General features: G+C 36.7%; 1 protein-coding gene across 10 annotated transcripts in view; it reads left to right on the top strand.

Moving 5' to 3' along the window:
• Window positions 1-21,270, top strand: part of MTRF1 (mitochondrial translation release factor 1) — a 55,188-nt gene that overhangs the window by 23,673 nt on the left and 10,245 nt on the right. For all 10 annotated transcript variants that reach the window (XM_045566808.1, XM_045566801.1, XM_045566802.1 and 7 more), the window contains 6 exons: window positions 610-701; window positions 2,473-2,554; window positions 2,754-2,861; window positions 11,832-12,004; window positions 16,771-16,888; window positions 19,930-20,066. In XM_045566808.1, coding sequence (XP_045422764.1) covers window positions 610-701; window positions 2,473-2,554; window positions 2,754-2,861; window positions 11,832-12,004; window positions 16,771-16,888; window positions 19,930-20,066 — 710 coding nt within the window. The remainder of the gene's footprint in view (window positions 1-609; window positions 702-2,472; window positions 2,555-2,753; window positions 2,862-11,831; window positions 12,005-16,770; window positions 16,889-19,929; window positions 20,067-21,270) is intronic.

The raw sequence follows: 21,270 nt of genomic DNA, 5'->3' as shown, positions 1-21,270 counted from the left end.
GGGTCTATCTCTGTAATGTATCTTGCATGAGTCCCCTTCTACTCCTGCCACTGATATATCTTCATTATATCTCTGACCTAGATGATTACAGTCAGCTCCTAACTTGCTTGTAGTCCTACCTCTAGGCTTTCCTAGTCCAAGTGGAATCTTTTTTTTTTTTTTTTGAGAGACGTAGAGATAGGGTCTCACTCTGTTGCCCAGGCTGGAATTCAGTGGTGTGATCACAGATCACAGTAACCTCAAACTCCTGGGCTAAAGCCATTCTCCTGGCTCAGCCTCCCAAGTAGCTGGGACTACAGGCATTGTGCCACCGCACCTGGCTAATTTTTAAAAATTTTTATAGAGACAGGGGTCTCTCTGTGTTGCCCAGGCTAGTCTTGAACTCCTGACCTCAAGTGATCCTCCCGCCTTGGCCTTCCAGAGTACTAGGATTATAAGCATGGGCCATTGTGCCTGACCTTTCCAACTATTTTAATTGTTTGTGTTTGTATGATCTCTTGCCTTCCCAACAGAAATAAAACTTAGCAGACAAAGAAGAGGTGGCTACTTAAGGGTTTCTTTGTAAGTATTTAAAAACTTTACCATTATTTCTGTTGCTGGCTTTTTTAGGTCTAAATAAACAAGATGAAAAGCAGTTACAAGAACTTGCATTGGAAGAAAGGCAAACCATTGATCAAAAAATCAACATGTTATACAGTGAGGTATGTTTAAGGAAGTAGACTAATCTCAATAGTGATATATAAAGGAATACTGTTTTTGCTAGACTCTAGTGCTCAAAACATTGATTTAAGTGTTCTCTTATGAAAAGTAATTAAGCTGGATTTAGTGCTATAATTTGCTGCAGAATGAGATTGAAGGAATTGTAATGTCAAAAAATAAAACAAAGACCCCCCCAGAGCAAAAAAATTTCAAAGCTTAGTGTGTTATCTTGCCAGGCAAGAGAACACATGCTAATAAAGAAATTTCGTTCACCAGGGGACGAGCCAGGGGTTTTTAAGTGTTAGAAGGGTGGGTGGGAGTATTCATGGTGATTGTGTCAATTAAGAATTGAAAATTTGTACTCTAGGTATAATGGAATGAATCCAAGGGTGTAGAGATGGTTGGTTAACACACACACATCTTTAGTTAGGTCTAGTGAGGGTCTGTTATGGTTTATGATACTATATCAGCATCATCTGAAATTTCCTCACCATGGAAGTGGAAAATTTTCCTTCACCAATGGTCTCTTTTCCTTATGGTTTGTCTACAAAGACAATGAAGAACACAGTACTATATACCATGTTTCCCTCTCATATTTGCCATCCTCTGGCAAATACTTTAGTTTTCCTTACTCTGGGAATCCAGGAGAGGGGTCTTTTTAGGGGTTAGGGGGATGAAATGGAGGTATCAGTTATTTTTATCACTGATTTAACCAGTTTATCAAAGGCAGAAGCAGGATGTCTAACTCTCAGTCTAATATTCTCTCCCACAGACTATATAATCGCTAGCAGAGATGGAGTATTTCAGAAATTGGCAGTAGGGGCTGGGCACAGTGGCTCATGCCTATAATCCTAGCACTTTAGGAGGCCCAGTCAAGAGGATTGCTTGAGGTCAGCTCAATACCAGCCTGGGCAACATAGTGAGATCCCACCTCTACAAAAAATTTTAAAAAGTTTTAAAAGTTTAAAAATTTTATAAAATTCTAAAAGCATGTGCCTGTAGTCCCAGCTACTCAGGAGGCTGAGGCAGGAGGATTGCTCGATCCCAGGAGTTTGAGGTTGCAGTGAGCTGTGATGACACCACTGCACCCTAGCCCAGGAAACAAAGTAAGAGCCTGTCTCAAGAAAAAAAGAAAAAGAAATTAGCAGCAGGGAGAGTCATTACATGTAGGTACTTTTAGTTTGATTTGAACGACTTTTATTAGCAATTAAATTGCTTCCCTTTTCTTCCTGAGAGAAAAGTTGAGTATTAGAAAGCCCCCTTTTTTCTTGTCACAGCTGAGAAAATCTATTTGAGCCTTATCTTATGAGTCCTCAATGTAGTCTTCAAATAGAGTGACTACTGAGAAGGCAAGGCGTGGTATGGTATCTGCTGTCGTTTATGGCAAGAGAAAATATGAAATCACATGTAAAAAGTCTTCATTTTCTCTCAAAGCCTTGCTTTCATCAGATGAAAGAAGCTACTGTTCAGAACTAATTATAAGAGGCAAAATCTGAATGAATGGAGCACTGTGAACTTTGATCTAAACTTTTGCATTTTAGAAAATTAAGAGAATCTGACAAGTAACTTCATTGTTAACATGAGTTGATCACCTATTTTAGGTCTAATTAGATCTACTTATTACAGTATTTTAGAATTAACCTCATTGAGATGTTAATATTTCTTAATAACTGATCTTTTTTTAATGTTATGAGGGCTTTTATCTAAGTTCAAGAAATAATAGTATGCCCGTGAAAATACACACAGCAATGCTGATATTTTTTTCTTTTCCAGCTTTTCCAGAATCTAGTGCCAAAAGAGAAATATGACAAAAATGATGTTATTTTAGAAGTGACATCTGGAAGAACTACTGGAGGTGTGTATAAGATAATTTTATTGTGATCTAAAAAAGTACTTAAATTTTACCTTGATTTGATATCACTGTGTCTTTAAAAGTCCATTAAATGTGTTTAACTCTGGAAATAGTTATTCCTCGTTTTCCTAATGGTCTTGCACCTGTGGATGGCTCTCTTAGAAATTTGTGCTGACTGAATATTTTTTATATTTTCTTTTAGGTGATATCTGCCAACAATTTACCCGAGAAATATTTGACATGTACCAGAATTATTCATGCTACAAACACTGGAAATTTGAACTTCTGAATTATACACCAGCAGATTATGGTAGGCATATTTCAAGATTTTGGCCATAGAAGATACTGAAAATTATTTTACCTGTGATCTTGATCAGAACAATGTTGTCCCATTTTTAAAAACTTTTGGTCTGTATCAACTAGACACTGTGACATAGACTCATCAACCACAGTGGCTTATAGTAGAGTTAGTTGGGAGGAGAGAATGGGAAGGAAGGAAGCGTCCTAGGAAGGAATATGTGAATTAGAGAAAATTCCCCTGTGGAAGATAGATATTTGCCTTGCCTTGAAAGTCACTGCTCTGTGTATTCGAAGCAAAGATACATTAATGTTTTTACTCTAAAGAACTTTATCATTTACGTGAAACTTTATCATTTACAATCAGAGACTATTATTAGTTAGACTAAGTGGGCAATAATGTGATAGATTTTTATGGCAGTGCAAAAAAAGTTAATCTTTTGTATGTTCAAGAGACTGATAAAAATTTATATGACATAAACAATAACAAACAGTGCAAGTTCTTAAACATTTAAATACTCAAGCATGTTAATTAGAACATCTGATAGTAATTCTCTCATTTTTTCCATTCTTTCATCCATCTGAAAGGTTTTGTCTGCTTGGTTACATAGTGATACACTGTAGTTGACAGGGGGATCATCAGTAATAAACCAAAAACCATCAAAGTGGGGAAAGAAGATTAACACATTAACTGCCATGTGAGTTGTATTTAACTCACCCTAGTTTTGAGCCTGGGGCCTCATGAAGCAAAACCTGGGCAAAACCCTGCAGTCGGTTTGTAAAAATCTTACTTGCTGATGTTCTTATTGTTACAATTAATATTGATAAGTTAATTCTAAAAACGTGGATTAAATGAATAGAAGTCAATAAATTTTGTTTTTCTGTTTATATTTACCTTTAAGTCACACTTAAGCCTGACAAGTCAAGAAAAACACTTTTATGAACTACTTTTCAAGTTTTCACATTACTTTTTACATTACTAATTTTCAAGTTTTTATATTATTTTTTATTCAAACACAGAAGACAATAAAAAATACAAATTTTTCATTAAATTAGAAAGGATTGTTTTGTTTTCCAAGTTTTTATTCTATTTTCATAATAAAACATCATGGCCCCAAGGAAGAAATTTTTTTCTCGTGTGGCAGTCAGTGTGTTAATATGAGTTAACCAACAGAGGGAAATTAAAACCAGGAAGCAGCATAAGTAAGCTGTACTGGGTACAGATTTCAAATACAGCCAGTGGCTAGGAGAGGGGAACATCAGTGAGAGCAGAGGGAAGGAACAACTTGAGCAACAGCTCAGAGGTGGGAAAGATCATGGCATGTGGATAGGACAAGGAGGAGGCCAGTTTACCCACAGGATATTTGTGATAGGACATAATGGCTAAAGTAGGTTTGAGTGGGTAGGGTTTGAACAGCCTTGAAAGCTGAACAAGACTTGATTGATAGGCAATAGGGAGCTGTTGAAAATTTTATTAATAAGAATATGATTTGATGAAATGTATATTTAAAGGAGATTATTTTGACAACATTATGAAGGATGGATTGAAGAGGCTAGATTGAAGGCAGACTGCAAAGAGGTTATTAGGGTAACTCACACATGACCAGGAGTTAGAATTGAGAATAGGGATACATGTGAGAGACCTTCAAAGGAGGAATGGGCAAAATTTGCTAAGTGACTGAATACAAGAGGGGCTATTGCTTGCCTAGTACGTCCTATGTATACAACCTCATAACCCTGGGAGATTGGATATTATTAATCTCATTTTACAGATGGGGATCTAGCTTCAGAGAGTAAGTAACTAATTCCAGATCACACAATAAGTAATGGCAATCTTCGGATTAAAATTAAGTCTCTCTGATCCAGAGCTGTATTACGTTTCATTAGTCTTTTCTGACACAAAAGAGATAAGCCACAGTGATTCTAGTTTTTTTAGGTGGGAAGATTAGCACCAAGCTTTGAAAAATGGCCACATTTAGAAAGATAGACCAGTTGGCAAAAGAAGAAGAGGAGTCAGATAAGCAGAAAAATTGATGAGGACACTGTAATATCATAGAAGCAAAAGAGGAGTTTCAAGGAGAATATACTCATATACAGCAGCATTATAAAAAAGAGAATAATGGGAAATGTCATCAGTGACCTCTGAGATGTATATTTTGAGTAGGGCTTTCAAAAATAGAAGGGAGATGAACTTAGTAACAGGAAGAGAGGTTCTATTCCAGGTATGTAGAGCCGCCTAAATAATGGTTGGGAAACCTTTCTTTTAAACAATGACTCACTGGCAAATAAAATAAAAATATTTTAAAAAGTAAGAAGCCCTTTTTTTGGAAAAAAAAAAATTATAAATAATTTACTCAAACACCTTTAAAATTAAAGACTAAGAATAAACCCTTTATTCATTGAAATTATAAAATAATTTTTTTAAAATGGATGTCCTATTTTAACCATTTAGGAAAAGAAAAGATGTGGATACAGAAAAGGAAAAAAGCATCTACCTTATAAAGTATATATATTAAGTTATATATATACATATTTATGATATTTAATTGAACTCATAGATACCCACAGAGATTCACACAGCACTAAAAGCTAAGGATGGAAAGAAACACTTTTATGCAAAAATTCATACATTCAGTGACTTTTAAAGTCTTATAGTTTTATGATTTAGGTACAAATAAAGACAGTACTCAACCATTACATAAATAATCCAAATGAAATGTTACAAGATAGTCTTTTTTTTTCTTTTCTAAGAGATAGGGTGTTGCCCTATTACCCAGGCTGGAGAACAGTGACACAATCATAGCTCACTGCAGCCTTGAATTCCTGAGCTCAAATGATCCTCCTGCCTCATCCTCCCTAGTGGCTGGGACCACAGGTGTGGGCTACCATGCCTAGCCAATTTTTGTTATCTTTTGTTGAGATAGGGTCTCGCTGCATTGCTCAGGCTGGTCTTGAACTCCTGGCCTTAAGCTGTCCTCCTGCCTCGGCCTCCCAAAGTGCTGGGATTACAGGCACAAGCTACTGTGCCCAGCTCATTACGAGATAGTCTTGTGGAAGCGTGGAAGGTAATGGCTCTTGATAAGTAGTGTGGTTCTGATACTGTTAATCTGTAAACCTGGTATCTAATGAATAGAAATATTTCCCAAGTTAAAGGGATTCTATGAAAGGTATTGCATTATCTCCCCAGTCCTCAACAGATTGTTTAAAATTATGTTTTGTTATTCTCTATTCACCAGCTGAATTTGGGCAAAGGTCACTCAAAGTAATGTGATGCTTAATTTTGTTTCCAGAGACATACTTTTCACCACAACTGTGAGAAATAAATTTTTGAGGGGAATCCCACTGTCCTTGAAGAGCTTTGTGATCACTGTTCTCTGTAGGCCAGACCTTACATTGGGAACTTTGGTTACTAAATTAGGAAACCTAAATGCAGTGGCAGTAATTGGCAGGGTGGTCATAGTTACCATATTGGATAGCAGAGTCAAAGCAGCATTCAGAATAGTGTGCTTCTCAGACTTTTGAAGTCAATAGAACACATCAGAGTGTTCCTAGAAGTAAAATAGATAGGAAGTCTACTAAATTCTTACTTGCTCTGTGTAAATTCTAGGTCAAGTGAACAAAGTCTAACCTGAGTTATAAAAACAGAGAGTCACAGCCCCTCAGTCAGTTCTCAGACTTGAGCCAGTTTACAGACCCAAAACTCCTTGAATGAAGGAAAGGGTGGGTCACCTTGAGAAAGGACCCTGGTACAACATCAAAACTTTATACGGTTAATCTGTCCCCCAACCTCTGCAAAGGGATCTATGGCATTTTAACAGGGTAACTATGTATTGAGGAAGAGAAAATAATCAGACCTTTTAGGTACTGCTGGACGCTGACTGTGAACCAACAGTAATTCCAGGAGATCCAAAATGTCAGTGATCTACCAGTCAGAGTAGGGGCTTACGAAGTCGGGTGATCACTGACTTTTAGCCCAGATCCATCTCACAGTGGGTCCAGTGGGTCCCTGAACCCATCCTGTGGTTATTTCCCCACTTCCAGAATGCATAATTGGAATAGACATACCCAGCAGCCGGCAGAATTTCCACACTAGTTCCCTGACCTGTGGAGCAAGGGCTGTTAATGGTGGAAGAGACCAAGTGGAAGGCACTAGAAGTGCCTGTAGGAAAATAGTAAACCAAAAGCAATGCCACGTGCCTGGAGGGATTGCAGAGATTAACGCCACCATCAAGAACCTAAAATATGCAGTAGTGGTGATTCCCACCACATCCCCATTCAGTTCTCCTGTTTGGCCTGTGTGGAAGACAGATGGATCCTGGAGAATGACAGTGGATCATGCTGTCAGGCATAAGCTTAACCAAGTGGTGACTCCAGTTGCAGCTGCTGCACCAGATATGGTTTCATTGCTTGAGCAAATTCACATATTCACTGGTACCTGGTATACAGCTATTGATCTGGCAGATGCCTTTTTCTCCATCTCTGTCAATAAGGGCCACTAGAAGCAATTTGCTTTCACTTGTCAAGGCCAGCAATATACCTTCACAGTGCTTCCTCGGGGGTATCTCAACTCTCCAGCCCTCTGTCACAATGTAGTTCATAGGAATCTTTCCTTTCCCAAGATATCACACTGGTCCAGGAGAGCCTATGGTGTAGTTCCCGTTATGACTGGTACTTGTCAATAGCCAAATGTCAACACTACTAAATGCTCTACATATATTTAACTTAGTTATTCCTCACAAAAACCCTTGGAAAGTAGATTGAATTCAGGGCTATGTCATATGTCTACATATGCCTTGAGGCAATACACATATAATCTGTAATATGAATGGCTCCTTCTTCAGAGGTGCAGTGCGGTAGCCCTAGTTATATGTTATTATTGTTATTATTTATAAATAGGAAACCAAAGCATGGACAAGTAACTCGCCTGTGAGTACACAGCAAAGAAAAGGAGGAGCTTGAATTTGCACCCAAGCAGCCGAAAACTGGCTCTGTTAATCTACACAGTAAAATAATAGCTTTCTCATTTTCAGCTCATATAAATTCAAGGTTTTTTTAATTCACTCACTTAAATTCAAGTATTTGCATGTGACATGAAGTAGAAGGGATGGGGGAATAATTTTTAAAGTATACTGTGAATATGAGATGACAAATTTAAATTTGTCATGGCTTCACTCTGTTTCAGTTCCTGGTTATCTTTCATAACATGACCATCTTACCACACTGAGTGTGAATGTTAAACAATTGGACTTTTCATGTCATCTGTCCCCTAAATGCACATCATCTTCTTTATCTGGTATTCAAGAAGATTAACAGTAATCTGTTCCGCTGCTGAGGAAGACCAGCTATATTAGACTTATTAAGAGACAGTATGTTGGTCTCTGATAAGATACCTTCCTAAAGCATTTTCTTTTTTTCTTTTTTGATGGGCAGCACTCTGTACCAGTGAAGGTTCAGAGAGCTCCCCATTTTCAAGGATAATCTAAAACTATACCCAATTTTTGTCTAACATCCTGACTTTAGAAACTTAATGGGTTAAGGTTATTGTGTGTTTATTAGAAGCATATTAGGAAGATGGCAGCTACAGTGGCAGCATAGTTTTCATTCTCTCTGGGAGCATACAGACCAACTGGATAGCAAAACCAAAACCCATGGGCAGCATTTATGCTAACAGCAGTTGCAAGGTATCCCCACAAAACCCCAAAATACAAGAGGTTGGGGCAAACCACCAATAGCCATAGGACCTGCATGGTATATAAACGTGCAGGAGGAAGAAGGAAGCAGGGGGTGGCATCTGACTGACGTGAAAACTAAAGAATCCCCAAATAACTAGTGGTTATTCTGTGGAATTTGAAGGTCAATTGTGAACATGAACTGAAACTAGGAGAAATTTTGCTTTCTTCAACAGTGAGTGACTGCTCAGACCTTAGGGAAGAAGATCTTAAGAGGCTGGAGCCATCTAGCCCTCATGACCTCTCAAAATGGAGGCTTCAGGGCTCGCTTCTAGAATAGCCCAGACTGAGGAAGAACTGCTAGGAGTAGAATCAAAATTGAGCAGGACAGTTCATCAGCTGTGTATAGGACGGGGGAAAAAAATGAGCAGGACAGGAATAAAGGGAAAAGAAGGTCTAGACCGAAGTCAGGGAGAACAGCCAGGAAGTACCAGCAAGCAGGTCACTGTTTATTTGAGGATCACACAAAGCCACAGAAAAGACAGCTCTGTGAAATTAGAAAAGCCTGCCTAGACTTGGCCTCATTCTAAAAGTTAAGGAAAAGTAATTTCACATAAAAATAAGCCATAGGAAAATATCAAAGTCAAATTCCATAGAAAATTTTATGAGAAAAAAAGAGAGTTAGGAACAGAATAATATGCTTACAGACAATGAAAGCACACTGGAAAGATGTGTCTAGAAACAGATCAAAACTAATCTATTTCAAAACAAGACATTAAGACAACAATATGAGCTGTGAAAGAACCTCATGAATCAGGATTAGAAGAAATGAAGTGACAGACTCAGGAAAGAATTAGAAATAAAATAAAAATTATTTCAGAAATGAATAAATCAGAGGGAACATATGAGTGTATAAACAGAACATTTAATGCCTTAAGAAAGCAGTAGTCAAAAAGAGGTAATATTTTTTTAATTAAAAAGAAAAAAGGATGAAGGAAAATGACAAATATTGGTGATAGGCAAAAAGATTATGTGATAAAAAGAGGCAGAGCAGATACTATATTCGTTATCTATTCTTAGGTAACAGATCACCCAAATCTTCCTTTGAGCTGAAGCTACAAGGTAAAAAATAAAAATAAAAATTAAAAAGCCAAATTACCCAAAGCTTAGCAGCTTCAAAGCAACAAACGTTTTTTATCTCAGAATATATGAGTGTCAGGAATCAGGGAGCTGCTTTCCTGAGTGATTCTGGCACAGGGTTTCAGTGAAGCTGTTGAGTGGGGCCATAGTCATCTCAACACTTGACTAGGGCTTTAGGGTCTGCTTCCAAGTCACTCACGTGTTTGTTGGCAGTTGTGTTTCTCACCATGAGGACCTGTCTATGGGGCTGCTCACAATATGGCAACCTGTTTCTCCCAAGTGAGTGATGCAGGAATGTAAGCCAGCATCCAAGACGGAAGCCTGGTTCTTTATAATCTAATCTCAGAAGTTGATATAGTATCTATTCTATTGATACTATTGATTATAGCTATTGATCATATATACCATCTGGGAGGGAACTATAAGGGTGTGAATACCAGGAGGCAGGGGTCATGCGGGCACTACCTTTGAGGCTGCCTAGGACAAGTACTAACATCTATGTTTCAAGAAAACTCTTCTGAAATAGAAAAATATATATATTTGAAGCCACGTATTTAAAGAGCACATCTGAAAATATCCAGCTAAAATAATCAACATTAAGATATATTCTAGTAAAATTTGAGGACTTAAAATGAAAAAGGAAAAGATCTATTGGTCATGTAGAAACAAAGACCTGTGACTTCTAAGGTAAAGAAAATTAGATTTTCATCAGACATTTTCATCAGAAGTTAACTTGAAGAAGCTCCCATTGACCAAAGGTGGGAAAATTGCACTTCAGTAATCATAATTGCAATTGATTTAAACATGCTAGATGTGTTTAAATCCTTGAGTTCATAGTGATATTTTAAAACTTTAATTGATTATCTTCAAAGGATTAAAAGGAACAAGTTTGGTGTATTGAAAAAAAAATATGTTAGTATATTGGTAAAACTGGTAAAGGGACAGAATGAAGCATTTATCCTGCCTTTCCTGAATAACTGTATTACTGGGTGATCAAATAATAAACAAAAGGAGGTATCTCTTTATAAGTGTATTTTAACTAGTAAGTGAGAAAGAAATGGTAGAATTAGACTGTCACCATTTTATAACCCCCAGTGATGCATTAAGCATCAAAGGCTGTCAAGACCATAAAAAGAGAGACATCCAGACATCATATGCCTCCTGTAGTCTTGCCAAGGGGCTCAAGCTGGTGTCTGACCCAGTCTCTGGATCAGCTGCCAAATTGCAGCCAATAATACAGAGGGCAGCAGAACAGGTTGGATTGCAGCAAGACCAGACTGTTGGAAGTTCTACTGGTCAGCAGCCCAAGTTCCTCAACAGATAATTTATAGGAAATGAAAGAAATAGATGATGAACATGTGGACTGAGAAACCTAAAAGACATCAAAATTTTTTAAATACACAAGACTAAAAACTGTATTGCCTACACATTTAGGTAATAAAATTATAATAAAGTCAATATAATGATTACTCATGGGGAAGGGAAATGATTATGACTGGGAAGGGCTTATGGGAGGGCTTATGGGGTGACCAGCAAAGTTCTGTTCCTTGACCTGGTTGGTGGTCATTAAACCATATATTTGATTAGTGTTTTCTGTGTCTGTATATAATTGTATCATTAAAATATTTTTTAAAAAACTTGTTAGATAAGAATAAGCTAGCCAAGGCTGTTATTTTGTGATACTCTTGCTACTCCACAGATAAGCAAAAACTAACTTTCAGTATAAATTCCTGAAAACTCCCTCTAGAGTTATTCAACATTATGAAATTATTCTGTTATTTCTGCTCTGTTATTGAGCATTCTTTTATATATGACACCATATTGGCTTAATAATGTACAAGGTAGTTTAATGCAGAAAACATACCTGTATTCTTTTTTGTTGTAATAGTATTTTTTTCTGATTATAAAAATAAAACTTGTTCATTATAGAAAATTTAGGAATAAGAAAGTATAAAAAGTAAAAAGTCTACTACTGAGAGATAACCATAAATAATATTTTGGTGTGTTTCCTTTTATATACTAACACATTTACATTGGGAAAATATAATTTTGTACATACTTTATGTTCTCATCTCAGGCTCTATACTCACCCTCAGGCCTTAGATTAAGAACATTTAGGATCCTGATCCCTTTCAAAGTAGAATTCATTGATATTTCAGGATTTTTTTTCCTAGGTGGACTACATCATGCAGCTGCCCGAATTTCTGGTGACAATGTCTATAAGCATTTGAAGTATGAAGGTGGGATTCACCGAGTTCAGCGAATCCCTGAGGTGGGCCTGTCTTCACGGATGCAGCGTATTCACACAGGAACAATGTCAGTTATTGTCCTTCCTCAACCAGACGAGGTAACCTCACCAAGAGTCACGGAAAACTCACTCCATGTAAATGGGTATTGTGCTAAAAGCCTTCCAGGAAAATCTGTTCTTTTCATGGTTACAGATTGGACTTTACAGTCTGTAATGGGAAATTTTTAACTCTTCCCCAGGTAAAGTTTCCCCTCTTACGCCTGACCAAGATATTGTCTTGTTTTAAGTAGAAGTCACTTCTTTTCAAAAAAAAGCAGAATCCACAGACCTTTTTTTAATGTTGCTGCCTAAGTTTTATCTTAAGAAAAAAAATGAATTCCACAGATACTATCAAGGTCAGTGATAATATCTGTATGGGGCCTATATGGCTTTTTAGTTGAATACAGCCATCTTCCCTATACTTTTCTTTTCCCTGACCTTTTCTAAACATATAGAAAGTTGAAAGACTACCACAATAAAAACTTTTATAACCTTCATCTGAGGTTGCAATTATTTACATTTCCTCCCATTTTGTTGATTCCTATATATATCTGTATATACATTTTTTAAGTGAACTGTAAAGGATATAGCAGACACCATGAGACTTTTCCTTCCAATTTTTCCATATATCTCCTAAGAATAAGGACATTCTTCTATATAGGCATACTACCTTTATCTGTGAAAATTAACCACAATTGTGTAATATTATCTAATATCTAGTCCATTTAACAGTTTTCCCAGTCAACTCAAAAGTATTTTTTTAGCAATTTATTTATATTTTTAATTTTCTTTTTCGAGATAGAGTCTCACTATGTTGCCCCAGCTAGACTTGAACTTCTGGGCAGTCCTCTTGCCTCTCGCCTTCTGAGTAGCTGGACTATAGGTGTGTGCCACCATACCCAGCAATATCTATTTTTTTTTAACTAGTATCCTGTCAAGTTTCACACATTGCAATTAGCTGTTATATTTCTTTTAAGTCTGGAACAGTCTCCAAACTTTTTTTTTTAATGATACTGACTGTTTGAAGAGTCTAGACCATTTGTCTTGTAGAATGTTCCACATTCTGGATTCCTCCGTTACTTCATGGTACTCTTTAACTTGTTCCTATATCCTCTCTATTATAGTGAAAGTTATATCTATTAATAAATGTTCCATTTTATTCAGGTTACACATTTTGAGCGAGGAGATTTCATAGGTGCAGTTACAGTCAGAAGACACACAATGTCAGATTGTCCCACTTTTAGTATGGCTTAGTTTGAGCATTTAGTTAAGATGGTGACCACAAAAATATCTACATTGTAAAAGTATTAATATATTTCTCCTTTTGCAATTACTAAGTAATCTCTAGGGTATATATACCGTCTTCCCAATAACCTCTTTTCATCCATTGTTTTATCATCTATTGGTGATCCTTGCCTGAGTCAGTTCCTTAGTTTGGGCATTGTAAGATGGTGATTTTCTAATTCTGTCATTCCTTCTACATTTATTAACTGCCATTCTTCTGTAGAAAACTTTCCTCCCTACTACCTTCTCACCCCCAATGCCCCCACCTTCTTCCTTTCTTTCTCTTTTGATTTCATTATATACTCATATATCAAGTTTCATGTATTGACTTCATTATAGACTCATGGATTTATATTTTAATTCAATGACTTATAATCATTATTCTTTTTGATGTTCAAATCATCCCAAATTTGGCCTGTAGTAAACTTTTTAGAATGCCCCTTTTGTCCTTTTGAAATGATGCCATGAGCCTTTGACTGTGCCCATGCTTTCTGTATAATTAGATATCCCAGGCCCATTTTATACTATCCTGCCTCAGATCTGGAGTCAGCCTGGTTCATTTTTGTGGGGAATGTACCCAGAAATCAAGATCTGGGTAGTGGGGTATGCTCATTATTACTAGAATATTCTTAATTCTAGACTCTTTCAGTGGATAGAGCTAGGAAATAAATGTTTTAAAATCACAGCTTCATGGCCGGGCAAGGTGGCTCACGCCTGTAATCCTAGCACTTTGGGAGGCTGAGGCGGGTGGATCGCTCGAGCTCAGGAGTTCAAGACCAGCCTGAGCAAGAGCGAGACCCCGTCTCTACTAAAAATAGAAAGAAATTATCTGGACAACTAAAAATATATATAGAAAAAATTAGCCAGGCATGGTGGCACATGCCTGTAGTCCCAGCTACCCGGGAGGCTGAGGCAGTAGGATCCCTTAAGTTTGAGGTTGCTGTGAGCTAGGCTGATGCCACGGCACTCACTCTAGCCCGGGCAACAGAGTGAGACTCTGTCTCAAAAAAAAAAAAAAAATCACAGCTTCATATTATTATTACCAATTCAAATTTAACATTATTAAAGAGATTTTTGTCCCCCCCAACTTCTTGCATTTTGTATTTATATCTCTTTCTACTTAGAGAAAAAATCTTGTTAAATAATAATTTTAATATGTTTAATTATTTGGTTTATTACACAATATATATAAAATAGTTTTAAAATTATAATATCAATATGACTAATGGTAAACTACTGAGTAATGTATAAGATTTTTGTCCTTAGAATATATCCTACCAAGGCTGGGCGCAGTGGCTCATGCCTGTAATACTAGCACTCTGGGAGGCTGAGGCAGGAGGATTGCTTGAGCTCAGGAGTTCGAGACCAGCCTGAGAAAGCAAGACTCTGTCTCTACCAATAATAGAAAGAAATTGGCCAACAACTAAAAAAAAAAATAGAAAAAATTAGCCAGGCATGGTGGCGCGTGCCTGTAGTCCCAGCTACCTGGGAGGCTGAGGCAGAAGGATCGTTTGAGCCGAGGAGTTTGAGGTTGCTGTGAGCTAGGCTAATGCCACGGCACTCTAGCCCAGGCAAGAGAGTGAGCCTCTGTCTCAAAAAAAAAAAAAAAAGAATATATCCTACCAAGAATGCATAGTCAGAGCACTATGTTCAAAGACCACCTGAAATATTAATAATTTTTTTCTGTGTGGTTATGTTATCATTATGATAAATATTTTGGTTCATTTGTTTCTGTTTAATTTTAGGATTTGATTTTTTGTTCCTCTTTTACTTTATTTTTTTGTACATGTAAACATTAACATGGTTCAAAACCAAAACCATAGATTTATCTTGCCACTTCCTTATTCCTTCAGTCCCATTCCCACCTATCCTGTGTTTGTCTTCTTATTCTTGAAAATTAAATTCATTTAATGGAACTTCACTTTTCTAAAAAAAATTAAGTCAGGTTCTTTTAATTGACATTTAAAATTCTTTGCATATTATTAAGTCACTGTTTCTGTGTTCAGAATCCCCCAAAATTCATTAGGTAGTTTCTATAACATTTGGGAGAATATGACATGTGATATCCACACATTTGCTATATAACTACTTAATATGCTATAACCACAAGAAATGGGAAATTACTCTTAATCTCTTTAGTGTTTATGGAAATTTTAAAGTAGCCAACATTAGCATATTTTAACAAAAGCTATATAATCTTTTTCTTCACTGTATAGTACTTGTTTTAGAGGAAACATATAACAACCAAGTGGTATATTAGATTCCAACCTTGACCCTGTTATTAGTGTACTTTTGAAATAGAAATGTCACACTTGCTGTCATTCATACTAATTAATGACAAATGTGGAACAAAATGTTAGATCTCTCATCAAAAACAGCATATTTGGTAACTGTTTATATATGTGTGTGTTTGTGTGTGTGTATTAGTTTCTGAAGGCTGCTGTAAGAAATTACCATAAACTTGGTGGCTTAAAACAACAATAATTTATTCTTTCACAGTTTTAGAGGCCAAAAGTCCAAAATCAAGGTGTCAGCGTGGTCATGCTCCCTCTGAAGGCTTTGGGGGACAATCCTCCCTTGAACATTCCAGCTTCGGGTGGCTCCAGGTGTTCCTTGGCTTGAAACTATACAACTCAAGTCTCTGCCTTCAAATTCATATCGTCTTCTCATCTCTCTTCTCTAGTTATTGCTTATAAGGACAATTGTCATTTGATTTAGGGCTTATCTGGATAATCCAGAATAATCTCAACTCAATTACATGTGCAAAGACCCTTTTTCCAGATAAAGTTCTAGGAGTTAGAACATGAACATATCTTTGTGGAGGCTACCTTTCAGTGCACTAATAAATACACACACAAATTGAGTTGATTTTCAATATTCACAGTAGTTATAGTCTATAAAGTTGCTGCAAACACTAATTTAGTGAATACTGAACCACCTAGGAGCAATGGTTCATTATGTGCTAAATCAGTATTAAGAGCAGTGATTCAGTATTTCAGTATTAACTAAATCCATGTGTGTGTGTGCTCTCTAGGAGAGCTGAGAAAAGAAGGCAGAGTGTCACCTTGTCCTGCTTCAGCTGGGAATGTGCAAATGTAAAGCAACTCAAATTTTTCACTGCTCTGCCCATGTCTGCAAATGACTGTAGAAGTGCTGTAGGTATTGATTTGAGGATACAAATAAATTTTAGTGAGTAGGCAGATTTGCAAATAGGGATTCCTGGAATAATGAAACTCAATATAATAGTACATACATATGTATTCTATATATATTTTGTATATTCTATTTTATGTAACTGTGGAATGACAGATGATGAAATTTTTAAAAGATTATATAACTCAGTGATCTCATAACATACTAGGTGTGTTAAAAAATAGTATTCTATTGGATTAGGGAGTTTATGGTTCTTTCTTTGGTGTAGTTATTTCTTCTCTTAGTCTAATGGCTAGAACTTAACACAGAACAGTACAGTTTATTTGAAAAATTTTGGAATAGACTTAGTATTCATGGAGTGTAGAATTATGCTATGCCTTTTTTTCTAGGTAGATGTGAAATTGGACCCCAAGGATTTACGTATAGATACATTTCGAGCCAAAGGAGCAGGAGGGCAGCATGTTAATACAACAGATAGTGCTGTCAGACTTGTCTACATCCCCACAGGTAAGCAAGTCCCTTGGCCTTTGTACTTTTGATCTTTTTTCCCATCTTATAAAACTATTCAGCATTTTGAAGGAAATAGTTCTTCGTTAGTGTCTGGTTCCTTGCAGACACTAACGAACCCTCTCAAGATGTCACTGGGGTTGTGGATCAGAGGTCCCTGTTGTGTTCATATTTTCCTTCTGTTTGGAAAAGGTACCTCTCTTAAAGGATATAGACAATGAGCAGAGCTATGCAGAGAAGTTTCCCAAGTATGCTAGACAGGGATGAGCAACCAGAGATGCCCCAGTCTAAGTACAAGTGAAACACAGCAGTATTAGACATGCCACTGCTATGGATCTTTTGTCACTTTGAAGATTGACTGCTAATTCCATTAGGCTCTGCTGCATTAAGGATTTGATCATTCATCATTGTATGCATGTATGAAATATCACTCTGTGTCCCATAAATATGTACAATTATTATGTCTCAACTAAAAATTAAAGGGAAAAAAGTGACTTATCATTGTGTTGCCAAACTTACCTTGGGCCAAATTATTTTTTAGCTACTTAGATCTAGTTCTTTGATTTTAAAGAGGCCTCATGGCTTATCTTCCAGCCTTCCCCTTAGGCCAGGCATATCAAGACCTACTAACTCAATCATATGAATGCTTGTAGTTATGAACAGTGATTTCTTGAGTCTACTTCTTTATATTTCAAGATTGGCCATGATTTCAGCATCTACTTCAGGGAAAACTCAGCCTTTCTTCCACTTCTCCTACCCGTTTTTCCATACCAAGACCCTGAGGATGGGAACTATGTCCTTGCTAGAATTCAGAGTGAGAACCATAGGTCATTTCTCCATATTCTCTATGCCATGGGCTCTGAAGAATCACATTTTTTGTAACCTACTGCTTCTAGATAACTCCATTTTCTACCACTGGAAGAGTTACACATAGGGGTATGGTTAAATGTTTATATAGGCAAAAATTACTTTTTTTGGTAAAACTTATCAAAATAATGATGAAGACAAATAGCTATTTTGTCCTTGAAAGCAGGCTTTTTAGTTTGTTACCAGCTGGTGAATAAAAGTGGGCCTCTGTAATTCTTACACAACCTTCCTTCTTTCATTATCATATATTATTGATAACACCTAAATCTTACAAGTCAGATTTAATCTTTTACATCAGTTGGTACTTTTAAGGTTAAAGGATTTTTATTTAACCTTTGATTTTATATATATATATATAAAACTTATTTTATCTGATCTAAAAGCCCATCAATTGAAAGATACATCACTGTTTTATTACTATGAAGGAATAAAAAAGCTCTGCTGTTTAAGGTATGACATGCCAGTGATTGTAAGATACATTCCAATTCCAGAGGTGTTAAATATTTTTAATGGACTTTTTAGAATTGAAAGACAGTATTTTTATTATTTAAAACTGCAAATCTTTTAATAATTTATTTAGTCAGCAAATATATATTAAATACCCACTTTCAACAAGCCTATTGTTACCTAGGATTTTGGAATCTTTCTGTATAGTGTTGAAACAACACAAATAAAACTTATTTTTTCCAAAACCCTTTTACAGTTAACAACCCCAGCACTTTCTTATTTCAACAGCTCTTCTATTCTGTATACCTACCTTGCACCCCCAAATCCTCTATTCTTTTTTTTTCATGGACTAGCAGTGATGGGAAACCAAATCTTCTATTCTTAAGGGAGTACTTTTTATTAAATACTCCTCTATAGAAAGTATATTAAATTATATAATCAAGTGATTCCCTTAGGAATGACTGAGCTGGTAAGTAATAGTGTTAAGCTAAAAGTTCTGACCTGAGCCAGTAGCTAGGAATAGTGCAGGTGCTTAGGCAAAAATCATTACTAGTCAGCTGACAAGAAGAGGAATGTGGAGGAAAGCTCATGCAAGTCTGGTCATCTTAACATGGAAACTTTCGTATTATTTTGGGTAGTAAAAAGAGGATACCAAGTTCAAGAGAGCTCCAGGCAAATGCCTGGAAGATGGCGGCAAGTTGATGCCCGTAGCACAACCACTGCCTGCAGGAAAGCAGTCAAGAAGTGAGTTTAAACTAATGGAGGTGAAACCTAGGTGCCCTACTAAAAGCATTAGCAGGTATAGACTGTATCTTATTTAGACAGGGAGAAAACATAGTTTGGAGAACAGAATTTTATAGAAAGTTTTTAAATCTCCAGCAAAATATTTACCACTATTTCAGGGAAGCTGGCCTTAAGCTAATGGATTTGGGTTTTTGTGGTTCAGAAAGGAAAATACTTTTCTCTTCTAATGCAGTATTAGACACAGACCTTCAAAGTGGTAGCTGCAAAGTTAAGAACAGCATAGACTGAAGTCTCAAGAGTGACCATTTCAGGGCTAGATTTGGGCTAAGAACTGGACCACAGGGTGGGCCAAACCCATTGAAATCCAGAAGTTGGCCAGCCAAAACATAGATGGTTAGATGTATTGATTAGCTGGAACCCCTCTCACTCACACAGCTCAGAACAATTTAGAAATCTAGAACCCAGATGACTCAGAAACATATTCACTATAGACTCTTCCTTTTAAAGACTTTGAGTAGTTTCTTTTTATTGGTTTATTTATATAAAGGTATTTTTAAAACTTCAGCTCTGTGTGTATTTGTGACTGAAAGAGGAAAGGTTGGGTTCCTCTTGAGTAGGACAGAGAATGGAGCAGCACCCCCACATAGGGGGTGGCAGTGGTTTGCTCTTTGTTGAGCTGCAGAAATGTCTAGATGAGCTAGGAGGGAGAGGCAGAGCTTGGGGAATGAAAGGGTATATATATTACCATCTAGTGCTCTCGGGCTTATTGGAAATATCTTGTTTACATCTTAGACTCTAAACAGCCATCTGCAGCAATTACCATTAGAACCCAGGTACAGTTTCTGAAGTGTGCTAAATCTAAAATGTTTTTATCTTTTGGGATCTTTTTCTGATTAACTTCTCCCCTTTAAAATGTTCCTCACTTCTATTTTAATTTGGCCCATGGAGGCTACAATTTACCTCTGATCTCTGTTATTTTTCAGGGCTAGTAGTAGAATGCCAACAAGAACGATCACAAATGAAAAATAAAGAAATAGCTTTGCGTGTGTTGAGAGCTAGAGTCTACCAGCAGATTATTGAGAAAGACAAGTGTCAGCAACAAAGTGCTAGGAAACTGCAGGTAAGATTTATTTAGTGTAATACTTTAGTAACTCTATACAATAAGTCAATATTTTATGTAGAAAATAAAGTGTGTGTTCTTGCTCAAATGGAAATGAGCTTAGGGAACCATGCTCATTTGTGCTTATTTGTAAATAAGCAATAACTTAAATGCATATGGACTGATGGATTATGGCTAAACTTGGGCATGCCAGTTTGCAAATGAGTAAATGAAAGATGTGGGCTGGGCGAGGTGGCTCACGCCTGTAATCCTAGCCCTCTGGGAGGCCAAGGCGGGTGGATTGCTCGAGGTCAGGAGTTTGAGACCAGCCTGAGCGAGACCCCGTCTCTACTGAAAATAGAAATAAATTATCTGGACAACTAAAAATATATATAGAAAAAATTAGCCGGGCATGGTGGCGCATGCCTGTAGTCCCAGCTACTCGGGAGGCTGAGGCAGTAGGATTGCTTAAGCCCAGGAGTTTGAGGTTGCTGTGAGCTAGGCTGACGCCACGGCACTCACTCTAGCCCGGGCAGCAGAGCGAGACTCTGTCTCAAAGAAAAAAAAAAAAGAAAGATGTGTAAACTAAAACTTATTTCTCAGTTGTTTCCTTCCAGTGTTTATGTCATTACTGTCTTAACAGGAGATTGGTTTAAAAGACAATTCTTTGGAAATTAAGAGCTTTTTAGATTTTTTTACATTAAAAAACCTGTACTTTTATTATAACTCTTTATGGGATCAAATATTAATATAAAGGGCACTGCAAAAACTGAGAACAGTGATTGCTACTGATGGTGTCTGAGGACAAGCGGTAGAGGGAGATTTATTTTTCATTATATACCTTTTGGTACTTTTTGAATTTTGTATAACATACATGTATACTTACTCAAATACATAAATAGACAAATTCTAAGCAAAATGAGAAAATGTTACTGTTTTAAGTAAATATTGTATAATTTTAAATTCTATAAAAAGTAAAGCCTGTCTTTGAAAGAGGTTGGATGAGAAAGTGGAACTCAGAAATAACTATGCTTTTGTGTTATTTGCAGATAGATGAGCTACAGTAAATTAAATTTGGAAGATTTTGTGGCCTTTTAAAGGGCTCCAACCCTGGAGATTCTGATGTCATTGATCTGGATGGGGTCCTGGCCATTAATATGGTGCTTTGGGATAGTAGTTTCCAAACTTGGCTGATTGTCAGAATGGATGGCCTGGGGGTGTTTTC

Source organism: Lemur catta, chromosome 13 (assembly GCF_020740605.2).
Source record: "Lemur catta isolate mLemCat1 chromosome 13, mLemCat1.pri, whole genome shotgun sequence".
NCBI classification, from domain to species: domain Eukaryota; kingdom Metazoa; phylum Chordata; class Mammalia; order Primates; family Lemuridae; genus Lemur; species Lemur catta.
This window is presented reverse-complemented; position numbering and strand designations above follow the sequence as displayed.